Consider the following 16,885-nt stretch of genomic DNA (forward strand, 5'->3'; position numbering starts at 1 on the left):
GTGGTGCCCCGGATCCGGGCCGCACGGCGTCCAGCCGGCGCCTTCTGTGTGCCACGTACCGTCTCTAATCGGTTTCATCCTCAGTGCACTTGTCTGCGGCACCTCGGGAGGCCCAAGAACTGCCCAGGCTCTCCCATTTGCAGAGGGGGGATTTGAACCCAGACTCCAGACTCCGGAGGTCCCCATGACCCCCAGACCACATGCATTCCATCTGCCGCCTTGCTGCTTCACCTGCAGAAGCCACCTGCCAAGCGTCCTCCCCTCAAGGCCTAGCGCACGTTGTACCCACTTCGAGAACCCTTCATAAGGTCCTGAGGTTCAAGGAACTCTTCCAGTATATGCCCCAGGTCTTCTAGGTGCACGGGATTTTGAGCAGGCAGGACCTTGATCAAGACAGCCAAGATCCCTGCCTTCACAGAACCCATGCTGATGCAGAGACAGACAGGAATTAGTTAAACAGGTGAAGCATAATATTAAGTTGTAAGATGTGCTTGGAGAAGCTGAGAGGATGATGAGTTGGGGGTGGGAAGTTACTTCAAATTGGGTGATCTCTAGATGAAGTTTGTGAACTGAGAGCTTTTGGATGCTAGAGCCAGCAGAGGACAAACAAGGGAGAGAGCATTCCTGACAGAGGGAACAGCAACAGCAGAGGGCTTGGTGTGGTTAAAGAACCAAAAGATTACGTGGCTGAGTAGAGCAGAGGGCAGCATTATGGGAGTTGAGGATGGGGAGATGGACAAGGACTCCGTGGTGTAGAGCTAAAGGACCCGTTCTAAGTGGGAGTGACATGGTCTAATTTACCTTTTCAAAAGGCCACTCTGGTAGCTGTGCAGAGAATGGACTGTAGAGGGGGCAAGAGTAAAGTTAGTATTTGTTCTCATAGCTCTATGTTTATTCTCTTTCACTCACTGATTTAGCAAGTATATATTGAGTGCCTGCTGTGCACCAGGCAGTGTGTCTAGACTGTGGGCACGTGGGAGTGAGCAAGACAGATAATTTCTGTTCTTTATGGATCTTGCAGTATCTAGGGAGACAGACATAATGCAAATAATCAAGTGTGTAATGACAACCAATGATATTTACAAAGGATGCCATGAGAGGGTATTACTGGGGGTTCAGGGAAGAAAACCCTAAGGGCATGATGTTTGAGATGAGACCCAGGGGATGAGTGGAGGTTATCCAGTTGGTGGAGGAAACGGTGTGGAAAGTCCTACCCTTCCCCTTCCTACGCACACTGGGAGCTCCCGGGAGATGGTGGAGTGGCTTCTCATTTATCTTCATATCCTCAGTGCCTAGCACTGTGCTGTGCTCTCAGAAGGCAGGCAGTGTCTTTCCAATTAAAATTTAATTTAGTCAAGATTGCTTCAGGGAATGTCATTTTCAGTAGCCTCACCTTTCCTACCCTTGAAGTCTTGATTCCAAGAAAAGTTCCCTTCATATAAGATCAGGCAGTGATTTATTATTCACTTTAAATAGGAAGAGTCTTCCTTTCCATGTGTACCATCTCAGACCTGAGAACTAAGTTGTTATGTGATCAGATCATTTATTTGCATCATGTAGAACACGGATCAGAACAGATGGAGATCTGTGGATTGTCTGCAGCATCTTGCAGGAGTCACAAGCAATTTCGTCCAGGAAACCTTGGGTGTGGGTAGAAACATAAATATATTTGAGTGCTTAATATGTCTTGTGACATGTAATCTGAAAGTTTAAAATCTCTTTTAAACTTCTCGTGTAGAAATCTCAGTGCTTGTGGAGGTTTTGAAGTCTGTGATGACATGGTGACTAAGGATATCATGACTCCTCTGGTCGCACTGCTAAAAGAGGTATGCCGCTTTCACGTGTCGCTTTTAGTATACAAACTTAGATAGTTTTGCTTTTTAAGTACTTTGGTATTAGTTATTTTGTCTTCCCTCGAAACATTCTTCAGGAGTTTTATTTCTTTTCCTGGAAACACTGATCTCTCATCACTGATGCTAGTCTCTAGTGTGTACCCACTACCTTTATTCATATGCTTGTTGGAAAAGACCTTCCTAAAACTATAGACTCACTCCGTTGTACTTTAAATTTCATACAGTAAAAATAATTTGTATTTATTGGTTGCTTACTTATGTCCCAGGTGCTGTCTTGTGTATTAATTTATTTAATCCCCACAGCAGTCCTATTTGTCAGGTATTGTTATTCCTGTTTTACAGATGAGGAGACTGGAGCACAGACATTAGAAATTTGCCCCGACGATTAGATTAAACTTGCAAATTTAATATGCCACCTTTATTGCATGATATAGTTCGGGAATCAGAGAGCTCTCTCTCCGTCATGCCTCTGGTCCACTCTTCTGTATTGATGGGTAATTTTCACTTAAGGCTATATAAAGAATATCCAATTTTGATGAGAGGCATCAGTCTGTTTCCCTTAGAACAGCGGTTCTCCTAGGGGTGCTGTGCCCCAGACATTTGGCGATGTCTGGAGCCATTTTTGATTGTCACAGCTTGGGGGTAGGGGTTGCTACTGGCATCTACCCACTAGATGTTACTAAAAGTCCTACAATGCGCACGACAGCCACGTTTGTCACAGCAAAGAATCATCTGGTCCCAAATGTCATTAGTGCCAAGACTGAGAAGCCTACTTAAGAGGGTGGATTATAGGAGAGGGGCAGACTATGGAGTGGTTCAGAGCACCCACTTCAGAGCCAACTGCCTGGATCTGAATTGCACTTCACTATATACTAAGCTGCACCTTCAGCAAGCTCTCTACTTCAGTTTCCTATTTGTAGCAGGAGATTGGAGATAATCATCTACTTCATAGGTTTGTGGTGAGGATTAAATGACTTAATATACATAAAGTGCTTGGAATAGTGCCTTGTACATAGAGGTACTATGTGGATGTCAGCCTTTATAATGTGTTACCTTTCTTTGTCTTACATAGTATCTTTATCATGTTAGATAAAATACTTTGTATTGATTTTACATTTTCATTTAAAACGTGAAATGCTTTGTATCCAGTTTGTACAATGACTTGCAAACCTTTCTTGTTCTTATTTCTTGCCAAAAAGGAGCAGGGTTATGGGAACCATACTGCTTACGAGCATTTGATTGGCTTGTTAACCACTATTATTTCTGATGTTTAGTTTTTGTGATTCTTCACTGTCATTAGCCTGTTTAATTATTCTTTTGAACCAGGGTTCTAATCATGGTATTTGGTTACAGTGTAGTGCTGGACTGGATTCAAATGAGATGTCTCCACAGGAAAAAAAAGAGCAGAACAGAAATTCTATTGAAAACATAGCCAATGAGGCTGTGAACGTGCTGTGGAATATATGGTAAGATGCTTTCCAAACATATCCTCCTGCGACAGTGCTACTTAGGCTAATGCTCTCTGTTACACTGCAGAGGAATCTCCATTCTCCTTGGTAGGCCTATAAATCTGTCATCATAATGCTTGGTAGGAAGTCATATCAAGTGACCTAAGATCAGCCGTCCTTCCCAAGCCCTTTTCCTCATAGCATCACAATGTCTTTTTTTTTTTTTTTTTTTTTTTGCTTTACAACTCTTCTCTCCAGGCATTGCTATTGACAAAAATAAGAGGAATCCTGGCCATTAGTACCTACTGCACCCACTGCCTTTGTACTTTAAGCAGCCATTGCCCTAAAGCGGGCCAGGCCCCAGTGCAATAGATGCTTTGGTCTGCCTTCTGGAATGAGGCAGGGACCACAGACCTTGGCAGGTGCCATTTGACAGAGAAGTAGTCGCCTGAGAAAGGCTCCTTTTGCCCCACTAGAACAAAGGCCACGCTCCATGCCACTGTTGTAGCAGTGGCGGGGTTGGGGCAGTGGGTGGACTTGCTTTTAGGAATGGAAATGGCTAGAAGTACAAGCTGGATTTGGTTTTTTTTGGTTTTTTTTTTTTTTACACCCCATTTTATGTCCCATTTCTAGCAAGAATCTGTCATGGATTCTTATTTTCAGTCAGCAGCAACTATTATTTCTGACCTAAGAGCTCAGTTATTTCTTAGAATAGAGGGTTAGGGTGGATCCTGGAGAGCTGCCTGCACAGCAGTCTGAGCTTGCCCATGATTCCACTTTAAACTGCTGGATGCATTCCGCCAGGAAAACTGGAGAGGTCAGATTTGAGGAAATTGCATTCAAGCGAACTAATGGGTGCTATTTTTCAGATAACTTTAACTTATATAAACTGTTGAACTTGGAAATTTAAAAAAAAAAAAACTTTTTTTTTAGTTTGAAAAGAGCCTGAAAAAGTGATCTCTGCAGTGATCTCTCTTTTCTGAGTGCCTGTGAGCCCTGTCTATATCATTTCCAGTTATCATAGCTTTTAACATTTTTGTCTCATAGTTTGTATCTTATATGTACATATTAAATTGTCTTAACACATGTATGCTTTGTTTTCCTGACTCTACTTGACTTTACTGTGGGCTGCTGCTTCTTTTTTTTTTTTTTTAATTTATTTATTACAACTCATGTTTTTCGGTGGGTTTCTGGAGGACAGGCTCATAGCATGTTGCAGTAACTGGGTGGGTGAATGGATGGATGGATAGACAGGCAGAAAATAGTTTATCCTTAGACAACAGGATTGAATGTAAAAATTTAGTCAACTCTGTTAGCTGTTTGTCATATGTACACATGGCATGTCTGGAGGAATACTCTTCCTGGGGACATAAATAAAACTATTATAATTAGCTCTCTTTACCCTATACTTAGCATATATATTTGTTAATAACATTAATGACATTAATTCTGACTCTTTTATTAAAAGGTAGTATAATTTCAAAAAAATTTATTGTAGCACTTTCTCTGTTGCAGACTACAAATTCTGCTTGCTAAAATTATAGCAGTCTAGGAGGAAAAAAGTCAAATTTAATTTTACTTTCTTTTAAATTTGTGCTTTTTGTATGATAAGTATAGAGGCCCTTTATCCTTTGATTTATTGCTACTGTGATATATTGTGATATAGTGAAAAGACTAGTCAGCTGGACCCAAGGACTCAGCACTACCACAATGTGTGATCTTTGGACAGATCACTTCACCTTTTGGGGTCTGGGTTTTCTCATCCATAAAATGAGGAATTGAAGTAAATGATTTCGAAGATCTCTTCCATCTTTAACCTCCTGTAAGGAATTGGGCATGCGGGTAAAGAGACTGGCTAGAAGATCCTACTGTGATGGAAATAAAAATACAGATATCCGGTTGTGCTCATATTTAATGAGTATGAGCGAGTACTGGTTTCTTCATCTGTAAAAATGGCGGGTGTGTGAAACTCCAACTCGGTTCTTTTATAAAGCCTAATTATTTTTTCATGAATTTCTATGGTTGATTTCTTAATGTTAAAATGTGACTAGTAAAACTTTTTTTTCCCCCTTCAATTTAGTGAATGCAGTAGTAGAGCAGTATCTATATTCAACAAAGAAGGGTGTTTGGAGATTGTGTTAAAGTATTTAAGTAGGTTTTCCACCAATGTTGACCTGGCTATTTCAGTAGGTAAGTGAAGAAAAGGTGATGATTTATTAAGTATGTGTGACCTTATTCAAAATTTTTTATTCAGACATAGCATGTTTATTCTACAGGAGTGATTTTTTCCCCCCTCGTTGTATATAAATGCATAGCTGAGTGGTGTTTGTTCTGAATCTTTTAAAACTGTGATTAATGCTTTACTTACTCATACAATTTTCTAGAGGGAAGAAGGTAATTATGTGAGCGTATGTAGTTTCTAGTGTATCACCATTCTTAGAAGCCTTTATTAGTTCTTAAAGCTTTCACCTCCCATTTGCTGAGAAACAGTAACCCACAACTACCAGGCCTTTGAGCCAATGTTATTTGGAACATAGACTTATTTAAATGGCTTCTACCACTATCTCATGCTTCCAGCAGAAAACTTTCGATAACCTATGTTTTTTGTTTGTTTGTTTTTAACTCACTGCTTTTTTTGAGAGAGGAAAATAAGTGATTGGAATTTCACGTAGGCCTGCTTCCCTTCCGGACAGGGAAAGCAAAGTCTAGCGGCTCCCTCTGCCTCAGCTCCCTAACCTGTGCGTGGGGTTAGAGAGCCGCTGGGGTCCCTCCTGCTCAGCAGGGGCAGGTGACGGAAACTGGAGGTAGGGTGGCTCAACAGAACTCTGGGGGAGAGTGGAGAAATAAGGGATGAAAAGCATTTTTCTTCTACCCATCATGATGATAGGTATCTGGCTGTCCTTAAATTATTTAACTATGCATTTCTCCTGGCAAAGACAAGTTTATTCCCCTTACTGAAGTGTATTCCCTTTACCGATGTTTCTGTTGGCTCTAGTGGTTACCTTTAACAACAGAAAAGAAAAACTAATAGTGAAATAAATACCACTAGGAAAATTTTTAAAAAATCAATTTCTCAGAAAGGAATCTTTGGCAGAGGGGAGATTTGTGGGTAAATGTGGATTTTAAAAACAGTTGAACTAGAAAATTGGTAGATGACTTTTAATCTCAGAGGGCAGTTTTTATTACAGTAAGAGAATTTCGAGAAAGTTTGTAGCTTTTAAAAGAAAAACTTCACTTCTATTTTTGGGTCTTAAGCTTGGTAGGTTTGGTCATTTAGTTTTTTTTCTAAAGAACTTTAAAAAAAAATGAACCAGAATAAAGTCACTTTGCACTGTATAATAGTGTTTTCCTTCTGCATTTAGCTAGATTCATGATTTTTTAAAACAAACATCAGATTACTTTTGTTTTGAAAATCAAACAAGGCTTGCATCACAGTAAAGTGAGCCTCTAGGATTCCGTCCTTTGTATTGATACAGTTTTCTTTGAACTTGTGTTATGTTAGCATTTACAACTTATTTTGGCTTTTTGCTAAAGTGAATTTAATTATTCTCAGTGAAAAAAGTATTACATTTGGATGTATCTACGTGTATGCATAGATATAGATTTGTATATACATGTATTTTGGAAACCAAACTAGATCACAGCAATAGCATGTATTTTGACTACTAATTTGAATGGAAATGATCCACTTAGGAATTTTTAGACCTGAAAAGAAATGGATTTGTATGGAATATAATATCTCAAAACAAATTTGGGTTTGCTTCCTCTTTTGTGTTTCAGAGGTCTTTTCTGTCAAACTTTTCATGCAATCCCGGTTGTTTTAATACTTTCACTTAATTATTTCTAATATACAAGTTGTAATCCATTGTCTTGTTTTAGTGCCAGAGAAGAGTTAAGTGCTAAATGAATCATATGTCTGTTAATGTTTTACCCATCTCTTAATTAGCTCGTATTTTTATGTAAAGTACTTTTTTTCTTTAGAGAAATATTGTTACCACAGAAATAACCCTGACTTTTAAGGTCATACTGAATTTCAGAGAAGCCAGAATGTCCCAAAACCTAGGGCTTGTCATCGACAAGAGAACTACCCTGAGAGCGCTATCCGTGCACTGGTGTTTAGTCTGCAGGCTGTTTGCTACTGGTCTGCAATGAGTATAGACATTGAGACTAAACCTTTAGAAGTGTTTTTAGTAATTTCACGTTGTTACAACAGTTGAGCCTTCTAAATTATACTTTATAAAAGAGATTTATTCTGTATAGCACAGGGAACTATATTCAATATCTTGTAATAACCTTTAATGAAAAAGAATATGAAAACGAATATATGTATATATATGCATGACTGGGACATTATGCTGTACACCAGAAATTGACACATTGTAACTGACTATACTTTAATAAAAAAGAAGGAAAGAACTGGGGGGAAACCCCCAAAATAAATTATTTTTTTTTATGAAAGTATAGTTCTGTAAAGGATTAGAAATTGAGAAAAAGAAAAGAAAAAAAGGATAAGAAATTCAGAAAAAGAAGGTAAATTGCATATATCCTACAAAAGCTACCCGTGTCCAAAGAAGTCGTAAAGATACAAATGTTTTTTGATGAGTTATTTTGGTTTAAATTATCCTCGCAGAATTCATTTGCTTCTAAATATTTGACTTTTGTCTTTATAGCATATTGTTTGCAGACAGTGACCGAAGATAATGCAGAGCTACTGAAATCTTTCTGTGCCCCAGCATTACATATGCTGGAATCAGCAATGCTTTCTCCTGTCAGTTCCATGGAGTATATTCTATTAAAGACATTGATAGCAGGTAAAATTTAGCTGTATGCGATGGTGTGCTCTTTTTCAGTAACTTGTAATAGGGGCCAAAATTCAGTCATCCCTTCATTTCACTGCATCAGGGCTTTCTGTGCTTATGTCTGTTCTGAAAATTGTAATATTTAAGTGGAATCCCTTAATTTAAATGGTTCTCCATAGTTTCAAAGCCTTCTAAGTTTAGATTTGTTTTTAATTTAATGAACTGCTGTTGTCTGATAAAGAAATGCTTTTGTCAGGACCCCCTCTTATATATGAACCTGGGAATTCAGAAGTTAACCGTAGGCATCTAAGACATGACCACTCACTTTTCTGTAAGATCTCCAGCCCCAGCGCTTCTCCCCAGAATTTCTAAATACAGAAGTAAGAAATACTCTGATGATCTGTCGAGTAGTAGGGAATTTATTATATATTTTTCCTTTTGCCCTTTAGTCTTCCAAAGGTAATTTGCCTTGATACGTGGGGTTTTTTTTAATTGGTAAAATATACATAAAATTTACCACCTTAACCATTTTTAAGTGTAAAGTACATTCACATTGCTGTATAACCAGTCTGCAGAACACTTTTCATCTTGCAAGACTGAAACTCTGTAGACATTAAACAGCTCCCCATTTCCTCTCCTCCCCAGGCCCTGGCAACCACTCTTCTTTCTGTCTGTATGAATTTGACTAGATATTTCATATCAGTGGAATCATACAGTATCTTTTTTTTGGTGACTGGCTTATTTCACTTAGCATAATGGCCTCAAGGTTCATCTATGTTGTAGCATGTGTCAGAATTTCCTCTTTTTGAAGGATGAGTAATACTCCACTATGTGTGTATATGGCATTTCGTTCATCTGTGGATGGACACTTGAGTTGTTTCCACCTTTTGGCTGTTGAATAATGCCGCTGTGAATATGGGTCTGCAAGCATCTGTCTGAGTCCTTGCTTTTTTCAATTCTTTTGGATATGTACCCAGAAAAACTATTTTTATTTTAACAGTCACATTTGTTTGTTTGTTTAATTAAGTCTAACCACTTAATGGTAGCTGTTGCTCTATTTCATAAGCAAAAAATAACCAAGACCTTGTTCTCTGGTTTGTCTGTGAGACATTGGAATTTTAGTACATTCCATTCCATTCTTGGAACATAAGAAGCTGCTTAGGAGAGCAGCTCAGGTTAAGATGAAAGAAAGAGAGGCAACTTAATTTGTCATTTTTAAAGAAACTCGATCGATGTTCTCTTGGCCTGTTACTCTGTGGTGTGTCAGAGAAAGGCATTGTGTGCCAGGAAAGGGAGACGGTGTTGAAGGACTGTAATAAAGGGAGCTGCCTCTGTACAGAGCTTTTTGACATTTAATACAAACCGAACAAAGGTCGTGGGATCGAGATTATTTTTTTGAAATTATGCCTAAGCTTAAAGAACCAATCTTGTGGAAACCATTATTTAATAAAAAATTTCACAGTTGATTTCTTTGTCTTTATCCTCATCCCACCCACTGCCCCCCTCCCCAGGCACAATTTGGAATCTGAAGGACATCATTCCATCCAAGAGTCAGGCAGAGGTAATAAATGCCATACTGAAGATCTTATCTGACATTCTGGAAATGGATGCTGGTGAGACGGTGATTCGAATGAAGGAGGCCGAGACTCAGAGGTTAAAAACTGCTGCCGAGACTGAGGACGCATTACAGAGTGCTAATGGTGATGATCTGATTGAAGACGAGGAAATGGAAGAAATTCCTCGTAGAAGAAAAGTCAGAAGGAAAACTTTCACTTCAGATTTACTTCCAGTAAGTCAGATTGATGCTTTCAAACATGGATTAAGACAGCTGTGTTCCCTCAACAGGTGTCCTAAGCTTTGTAGAAAAATGTTACAGCAAAATTAATTATAAAGTGAATTTCAGTAAAACCAGTCGTATTTTCCCATTAACTCTCATTATAACATTAGAAACCTCCCAAGGCAGGGGGGAAATCTGTCTAAAATGAAACTTTTATATACAGAAGATTCGAAGGATGGGATAGACCAGCACTTTTGCAGCACTTCAGAAACATGCGTGGGTCTGCCTAACTTACTTCCCACTTCAGCTACACACTCTCGCCCAGACTGTCTTCAAACTAAAGGAATTTTCACTTTGCTTGGATTGTCCCTCGCATTCTTGTGTCTTTTACTTTTTAGTATTTCGCCTCTCCATAGTAGCAAGCCAAAGTCTCATTTACCCAGTGTTGCTGAGCAGAGGAGGTTGGGTGATTGTGAGGATGAACGACGGTCTGTAGTTTTCGCAGGCCAGGTGATTGTGGCATCCACGTGCTAGTGGGGGTGATGTTGGGGTCCGTCGGAGCAGTCTTGGGTGCAGGAAGCATGCCAGCTGAGCCAGTCAGCAGAGAGAGAGCCAGACGTTGGGAAAACATTTCCCCCAAGGAGGAGAGCAAGTCGTCAGGAAGACAGGGAGGACAGGGAGTCGGGCTTTATTCATCCAGGTGACGTTTCCTGTGCTCTCGCTGTGTGCCAGGCACTGAGCCAGATGCTGCCGATGGAAGCATAATTAAGGTAGAGTTTGTGTCTTCAGAGACCTTTTCCATCTTGAGAGGATAGACATGTGATTATAGTTTATTGTAATGCATGTGATTATAGTTTATTGTAATGCCTGTGCTGAGAACAGTGATAGGGCCGTGCCCAGATTTCTCAGGGAGTCATAGCTATAGAGTAGGCACAGCTGATTCAGCCCCACTGGGTGAGGAAAGGAAGAGGCTGTCAGAAAAGGGAGGCTTTTTGGACAGATCACCTGAGCTATCTTAATGGTTGGGGTAAGGAGCAGCATGGTAAAAGCAGGTTGGTATTGTTTAGGGGGCCTGGAGGCAGGAAGGCCAGTCAGGAGGCTGCTGAGGTCATTAAAAAATTATTATTGGGCATAAACTTATCAGTATACCACTTCCCCACCTTCGTGAAGTCGGGTAAAGCTGCATTGGTGGTGCTCTAAAGCAATGAGATGTTACCATTATGAACTACTTTCCCAGTCCCCATGAACAGCTGTTAGGTGCAAAGCATTGTGTTCAGTGCTGGGGTTGGACACAAAAATGAAAAGACCCTTGAGTTGCTTGCAAATCATAAAGTGGCTAAAAAATCGTATCACCCCATTTTGGTGCAGGGGGCACATATTTGAGCCCCACATTTACTCCTTATCTCACTTGTGCATCTACATCAGAGGGGGTAGAATTTAAAATCAGTAAAACAAGATAGACAGACATATCTGTGCGCCTTGTTGTCCGAAAGGGTGTTTATAAAGAACCCCAGCAGCTTCTCCTCAGTTGCTACATGGAGGTAAGTTACAGAGCTGGGAGCCACACGTGGAACTTCAGGTGAAACAGATCGGGGCTTGGAGGATCCTCTGCAGATGTCGGCATCACGCCGACCAGGTCACTTTATCCTGACGGATGCACGTATTCCGTGTTTCCCCAGCCCCAGATTCCCGTCTGAGCAGAAGTGGAAATGACTGTTGTGCTGTCAGGGAACTCTGAAGGGTCGGCCGTCCCTGGCTGGGAGCAGGAGAACAGCACTCCTGTGGGTTTTCCAACTCCAGCCTTGCATCCAGCTGCCCTAAAGGGAGTGCATGAGTGGAGATTGAGGTCCAGGTCCACCAAGAAGAAGTGCTACTGTTTAATAAAAGTGTTGATATTTAACTTATTAGAGATTCACTTTCCTAAATATTACTTAGAATTTTGGTGCTTAGAAAATGCAGTGTTTTCTCATAACAAAACTTGCTTTTTAAAGTCTATCCCCATAGCTGAGCAGATGGGATGGTTAACATGCTGGTCAGGCAGCCAGAGTTTAAGTGCCAGTAGGGTGCTGGGCATCGTGCTGTCGTGTGCCAGGAATAGAAATTCGCCGTCAGGCAGCTCTGGGCGTTCACGTTGCCCAGTGCTGGCTTGTGCAGGAGTCCTTTAGACTCAAAACCCTTAATTGCATCATTTAACTTGAGAAGGTATAATCCCAAATCTGTGAAGAACAAACCAACCTAGGTTGTTGCTGTTCCACGCAGAAGTAGGACTCTCCCTGCCCAGCTCCCGACAGATCTCAGTGATCAAGTCATAGTCTGTTTTATTTCATCTATTTCCCCACCCACTCTCCCCTCTCACTGCTGAATGTTTTGAAGCAAGTCTCAGATGTCATAACATTTCCTCTAGACTATTCTTTATGTCAGTGTGATGACAGAACTAGGGAAATGTTCTGAGCAGGAGAGTCAGGTACAGGAGTGAAACTTTTAATTTCAGAGTTCTAAGCCAGATCTTCATACATGTTAAGTGGATGAAAGCCCCGCAATGGCGTATGTTTGTGTCATAGCTTTGAGTGTGCTCTAAGAAACGTTTAGTTGGATATCATACATGCATGAAGTGCACAGGGATAAATTTTGTATACATTCATGCCAGCAATAAAAGGAAAACAAACACACGGATTCCTATGCTGCATCTATTAAATTAGCCATCTGCCTTTTTTTTTTTTTGAGGACATGGTTCAAAACTGCAGTTAAATCGTTGCACAAAGAAGTTGCTGAAGGATTATAAATGAGTATGAACATTCTGGAAAGGAGAACAGGAATATGTCACAGGATCTATAGATGTGTTTTTAACCTTTGTCCCAGTAAATCTGAGGAAATAAGATAGCAACTACTCTGAAATATTCCACACTAGCAGAATGCTTAATAAATTATAATACATCCATTTAATGGAATATTGTGCAGCCATTTAAAAGACAATTAGAAAACTGTTGAAGTTGGGAAACATTGAGACAAAATAAGCATAACTTTTAGCTTCTGCACTATTTTGGAACATCACTGTAGCTACTTCACTTTTCATAGGTGACTTGAGAGTTAAGGTCATGTAAATTTATACAATCTATTTTGAGAATGTTGCTTGATAAAGTAAGTTCATGTTATTTATTTCCAGAAGAAAAAGTACCCCTCTTTCTTCAGTCTTAAAGAAAGGCTTTATTGCAGCCTTCCAAGAAAGCCAGGAAGCCTATCTGCTCCCTAGCCAAGCTCTGTCGGTCGTCTAAGGGCCTGTTAGTAATTCTTGTTAATGCAGTCTTTTCTAAGACATCTAAGCGTCTAAAAGCAGGTTTGTTGTGTATAAGTGCCTGGTGTCTGAGAATGAACTCTTGTTCGAGCCTTAGTGTGCTGAGCTACTTCTTAACACATTAGATTAAGTTTCAGGGTGAAATCAGTTCAGAATTCCTGACTATCTGTTCTGTCCAGCTAACTAAGCAACACTTAGAGAATAACCATGCGGATAGATGTATACCCGGTGAATGGGGCACGCACCACAGCACCTAGAGGAGTCATAATGCTCATTTCTACTTCCAGGGCTTTCTGACTTTTCTCCAGCCTACCCGCCTCCCTGCCCTCTGTTCCAAATGCAAATATCATTTGGTAGGCTTTAACTAAGGAAAGTCACATGAAAATATTTTCCCAAACATTTGAGAGTTGGTCATTTGCTTTTTTTCTCTTTTTTTCTAGCCCACCAACAAGGAGCTGAGAGAGGCCATAGCACTGCTGACAGCTCAACAGACTGCTCTGGAAATTATTGTCAACATGTGCTGCAGTGAAGGTTTGTGACCAGTTCACGTCTAGACCTCCTCCCCGGCCCGAGAGGGCAGCTGCCATGAGGACTGTCTTAAGTATTCCAGTTGTGTTTGGTTTGCCCTCTTTCCCAGATCCCACTGACGACGAGTGGGAAGAGCTTTCCAGCAGCGACGAAAGCGATGCGTTTATGGAGGGTTCCTTCAGCGAATGCGGTGGGCAGCTGCTGTCCCCCCTCTGCCTCTCCCACGAGGTTCACACCGCTCTCACCAACCATCTCCTTCCCAAGAAGGTAATCTGTTTTCAGTCTTGGCTCACTGTAGAGCGCAGGGAAGGCTTACGAACGCTATTCGTTCTTTGTGCAGAAGTATGCTCACACTTTCAGGCGCAGGTGATTGATACAATCTGGGAAACAGAGCAATGAACAGCACTGGAAGTAGGCTGCAGTGTGTCTATATTGAGCCTTACATCTCGCTTAGAAGTCATATGTTGGGATTTTATAAAAGGATCATGTATTAAAAAAAACCCTTTAACCTTTGCTTTACTGTTTTTTAAATTTAGATTTTTGAGAAAACTGCTTTTCCAAACAGCATTGCAGTTGACATGTGTTCTAGGAACCCCACTTGGAAACCTTTGATTAGAAAGTAAGAACTTTTCTATTTTCAAAACCACTTGTCGTTATGTTATTATATGAAATGGTGGACCATTAAACAGAAGGTGCTGACTCGCTCAGATTCAAGAGCCCTATTTCTGTGTATGTTCCCTAGAGAAACGTGTGCCTGTGTGCACTAAGACAGGGGAATGCTCACAGCATGGTGGGTCACGGTTGCCCCAACTTGGAAAGAACCTCAAGGTCCATCAGTGGCAGAGTGGATACATAAATTCTGACATAATCATACAATAGAACGCAGACAGCAATAAAAAGACCCAAACTGGAACTGCTCACAACATGGGTGACACTTATGATATTGAGCCAGAAGCAAGTCACAAAAGAATATACACTCTGTGATTCAGTTTTTCCAAAGTTCAAAAACAAGTAACACTGAACTGTTCTGTTTAGGGATGCATAGGTAGGTGGTAAACCTGCAAAGCAAAGCAAGGAAACGTCGGCCATAAAAATCTGGTTATCGGGGTCAGGGAGGTGGGGTGTGATGGGGAAGGGGTAGGAGGGCTGTGAGGGTGCTGGCAGCGTTTATCACCCACCTCGGTGTGCAGGTTGTTTGCTTTATAAACTGTTAAACTCGTATGTTCATTGAGCACTTTATGTATGTCATGTTTCACAACTAAAAATGATTTTAAAAATGCTGCCCGGGGGAGGGGGTATAGCTCAGTGGTTGAGTGTGGGCTTAGCAGGCTTGAGGTCCTGGGTTCAATCCCCAGTCCCTCCATAAAAAAAAAAAATAAAACAATTAAACCTAATTATCCCCGCTTCCTCCTAAAAAAGGGCTATGAAGAAAAAATAAGGCAGAGGAAGGAAATAGAGAGTGATGGTCCATGACTGGTGGGGTGGGGTGGGGTATAATTTAAAAAACAAAACAAACAAGAAGAACCCTGCTGCCGTGCATAGCAATTCTTCTCAAGCAGATTCTGTGTGACTCATAGGTGAGCAGTGTCTCAGGGGCCTTGCGCACGCAAGCAGTTTGATCTGGTCGGGTTAACAGTTCACCTTAAGGTTCCTTGCTAACTGCCCTAGACCTCCTTCTGCTTGCAGGTAGTCCCAGTCCTAGGCTTCCAGAAGCTTAGGCTCAAATGCAGTACTGGATTCTGTTGGGTGACTGTGAGAGGAACAGACAGCATTCTCTCCCTTGCTTTCCAGAATGAACACTGTACAGTGTAGAGCCCTCGTGTGTCTCCAGAGTCTTGTGTCCCTCCTGGATGTGGACCATCTGGGAGGACCTGCAGCCCTTCAGACACTTGCACAACATCTGTCACAGCTGCTTTTTTCCCAGCCAGGTAAATATTTGGGCCTTGTTGTGAAAAATTCTCGGAGCGAGCGGGAACTTGGAGTCCATAATTGTATACTGTCTCTCATCCAACCTGCAGAAACCTTTCCCGAACACTAAAAGTCATATATTTTTAGTTGTCAATGGTGTAGAGTCAAAACCAGGTATGCAAGCAGGCCTGTGGGTTATATTTTTCTTTTTTATTAAAATTTGCTTGTACCAGTTATGTCTGGACAAATCAGGCTGAATCATAAGTATCATAAATATTAGGCTGCATTAAGATGTTTGGGTAATTCTCTATTCTTTAGTTTTCCTCAAGTATAAAACCGCTTGATTTACACTTGATTAGGTAATACAAAGGTGTATGACAGACTTCACAACTTTTGAGAGCCCATAAAATGGAAAGCCTCCCTACTTTTTCTCACACCATCCAGTTCCTCTCCCAGAATCGGTCACTGGGACCAGTTTCTTGTATATTCCTCCAGACAGATTCTTGATGTAAAGGTATATATGTGAGTGTTTTTAAGGCAAATGATAAGAGTACCATACACACGGTTCTATACCTTGCTTTTTTCTAACATGTATCTTTCCTCAAACACTTCTGCATGGTAAAAGCTGAATCTCTCTATTACACATCTCTGATACGGATTAATTTCATTTGTACACGGGAACCTAGAGAGAAACTGTACGTAGCTAACTGTTCTTTTTAATGACCTAGCAGTGCAGGGTATACTGCGTGCTTTTCTAACGGATCGTCAGAGTTCACGGTCGTAGAAGCTCATTTAACTTCACCACATTAAACTGGAGGAGTTCAAACAAACAGACAGAGAAGAAATAGTAGTATTTTACACAGTAAAGGAGAATTCTGCACATTACCCACCATTCATGTCTGGTGTGAGGGCTAATACAGGAGACACGAATCTACTGTAATTGCTTGCAAGCAATTTAACATTTTCCCTTCTCAGACACAACACTAAGTCTAAGAGTTGAAACTCTTAAAAGATCCACATATGGTCACTTTTGACTAAATACAAGTTTCTGAATGAGCATTCCTTCAAGAGTTGCTCCCCAACTCTTTTTTTGTTTTTGTTTTTAAATAGAGGTGCTAGGGATTGAACCCAGGACCTTGTGCATGCTAAGCATGCGCTCTACCACTGAGCTGTACCCACTCTGCCGTCCTCAGTTCTTTAAGACATCTATTTTGTTCTCTATCAAGAGGTGCTGTGTATTTAATGGTGCATGTTTTAGAAGTTCTAGATTAATTTTTAAA

The 16,885-nt window shown here is 40.7% G+C and overlaps 1 protein-coding gene across 1 annotated transcript in view; it reads left to right on the plus strand.

The window, feature by feature from the left end:
* The window catches only part of HEATR3 (HEAT repeat containing 3), a 33,370-nt gene that overhangs the window by 644 nt on the left and 15,841 nt on the right, over nt 1-16,885 (plus strand). The window contains exons 3-11 of the mRNA XM_032486266.1: nt 1,739-1,826; nt 3,207-3,319; nt 5,382-5,491; nt 7,972-8,112; nt 9,612-9,889; nt 13,610-13,700; nt 13,807-13,964; nt 14,234-14,316; nt 15,489-15,625. Of these exons, the coding sequence (XP_032342157.1) occupies nt 1,739-1,826; nt 3,207-3,319; nt 5,382-5,491; nt 7,972-8,112; nt 9,612-9,889; nt 13,610-13,700; nt 13,807-13,964; nt 14,234-14,316; nt 15,489-15,625 (1,199 nt within the window). The remainder of the gene's footprint in view (nt 1-1,738; nt 1,827-3,206; nt 3,320-5,381; nt 5,492-7,971; nt 8,113-9,611; nt 9,890-13,609; nt 13,701-13,806; nt 13,965-14,233; nt 14,317-15,488; nt 15,626-16,885) is intronic.

This window comes from Camelus ferus, chromosome 9 (assembly GCF_009834535.1).
Source record: "Camelus ferus isolate YT-003-E chromosome 9, BCGSAC_Cfer_1.0, whole genome shotgun sequence".
NCBI lineage: Eukaryota > Metazoa > Chordata > Mammalia > Artiodactyla > Camelidae > Camelus > Camelus ferus.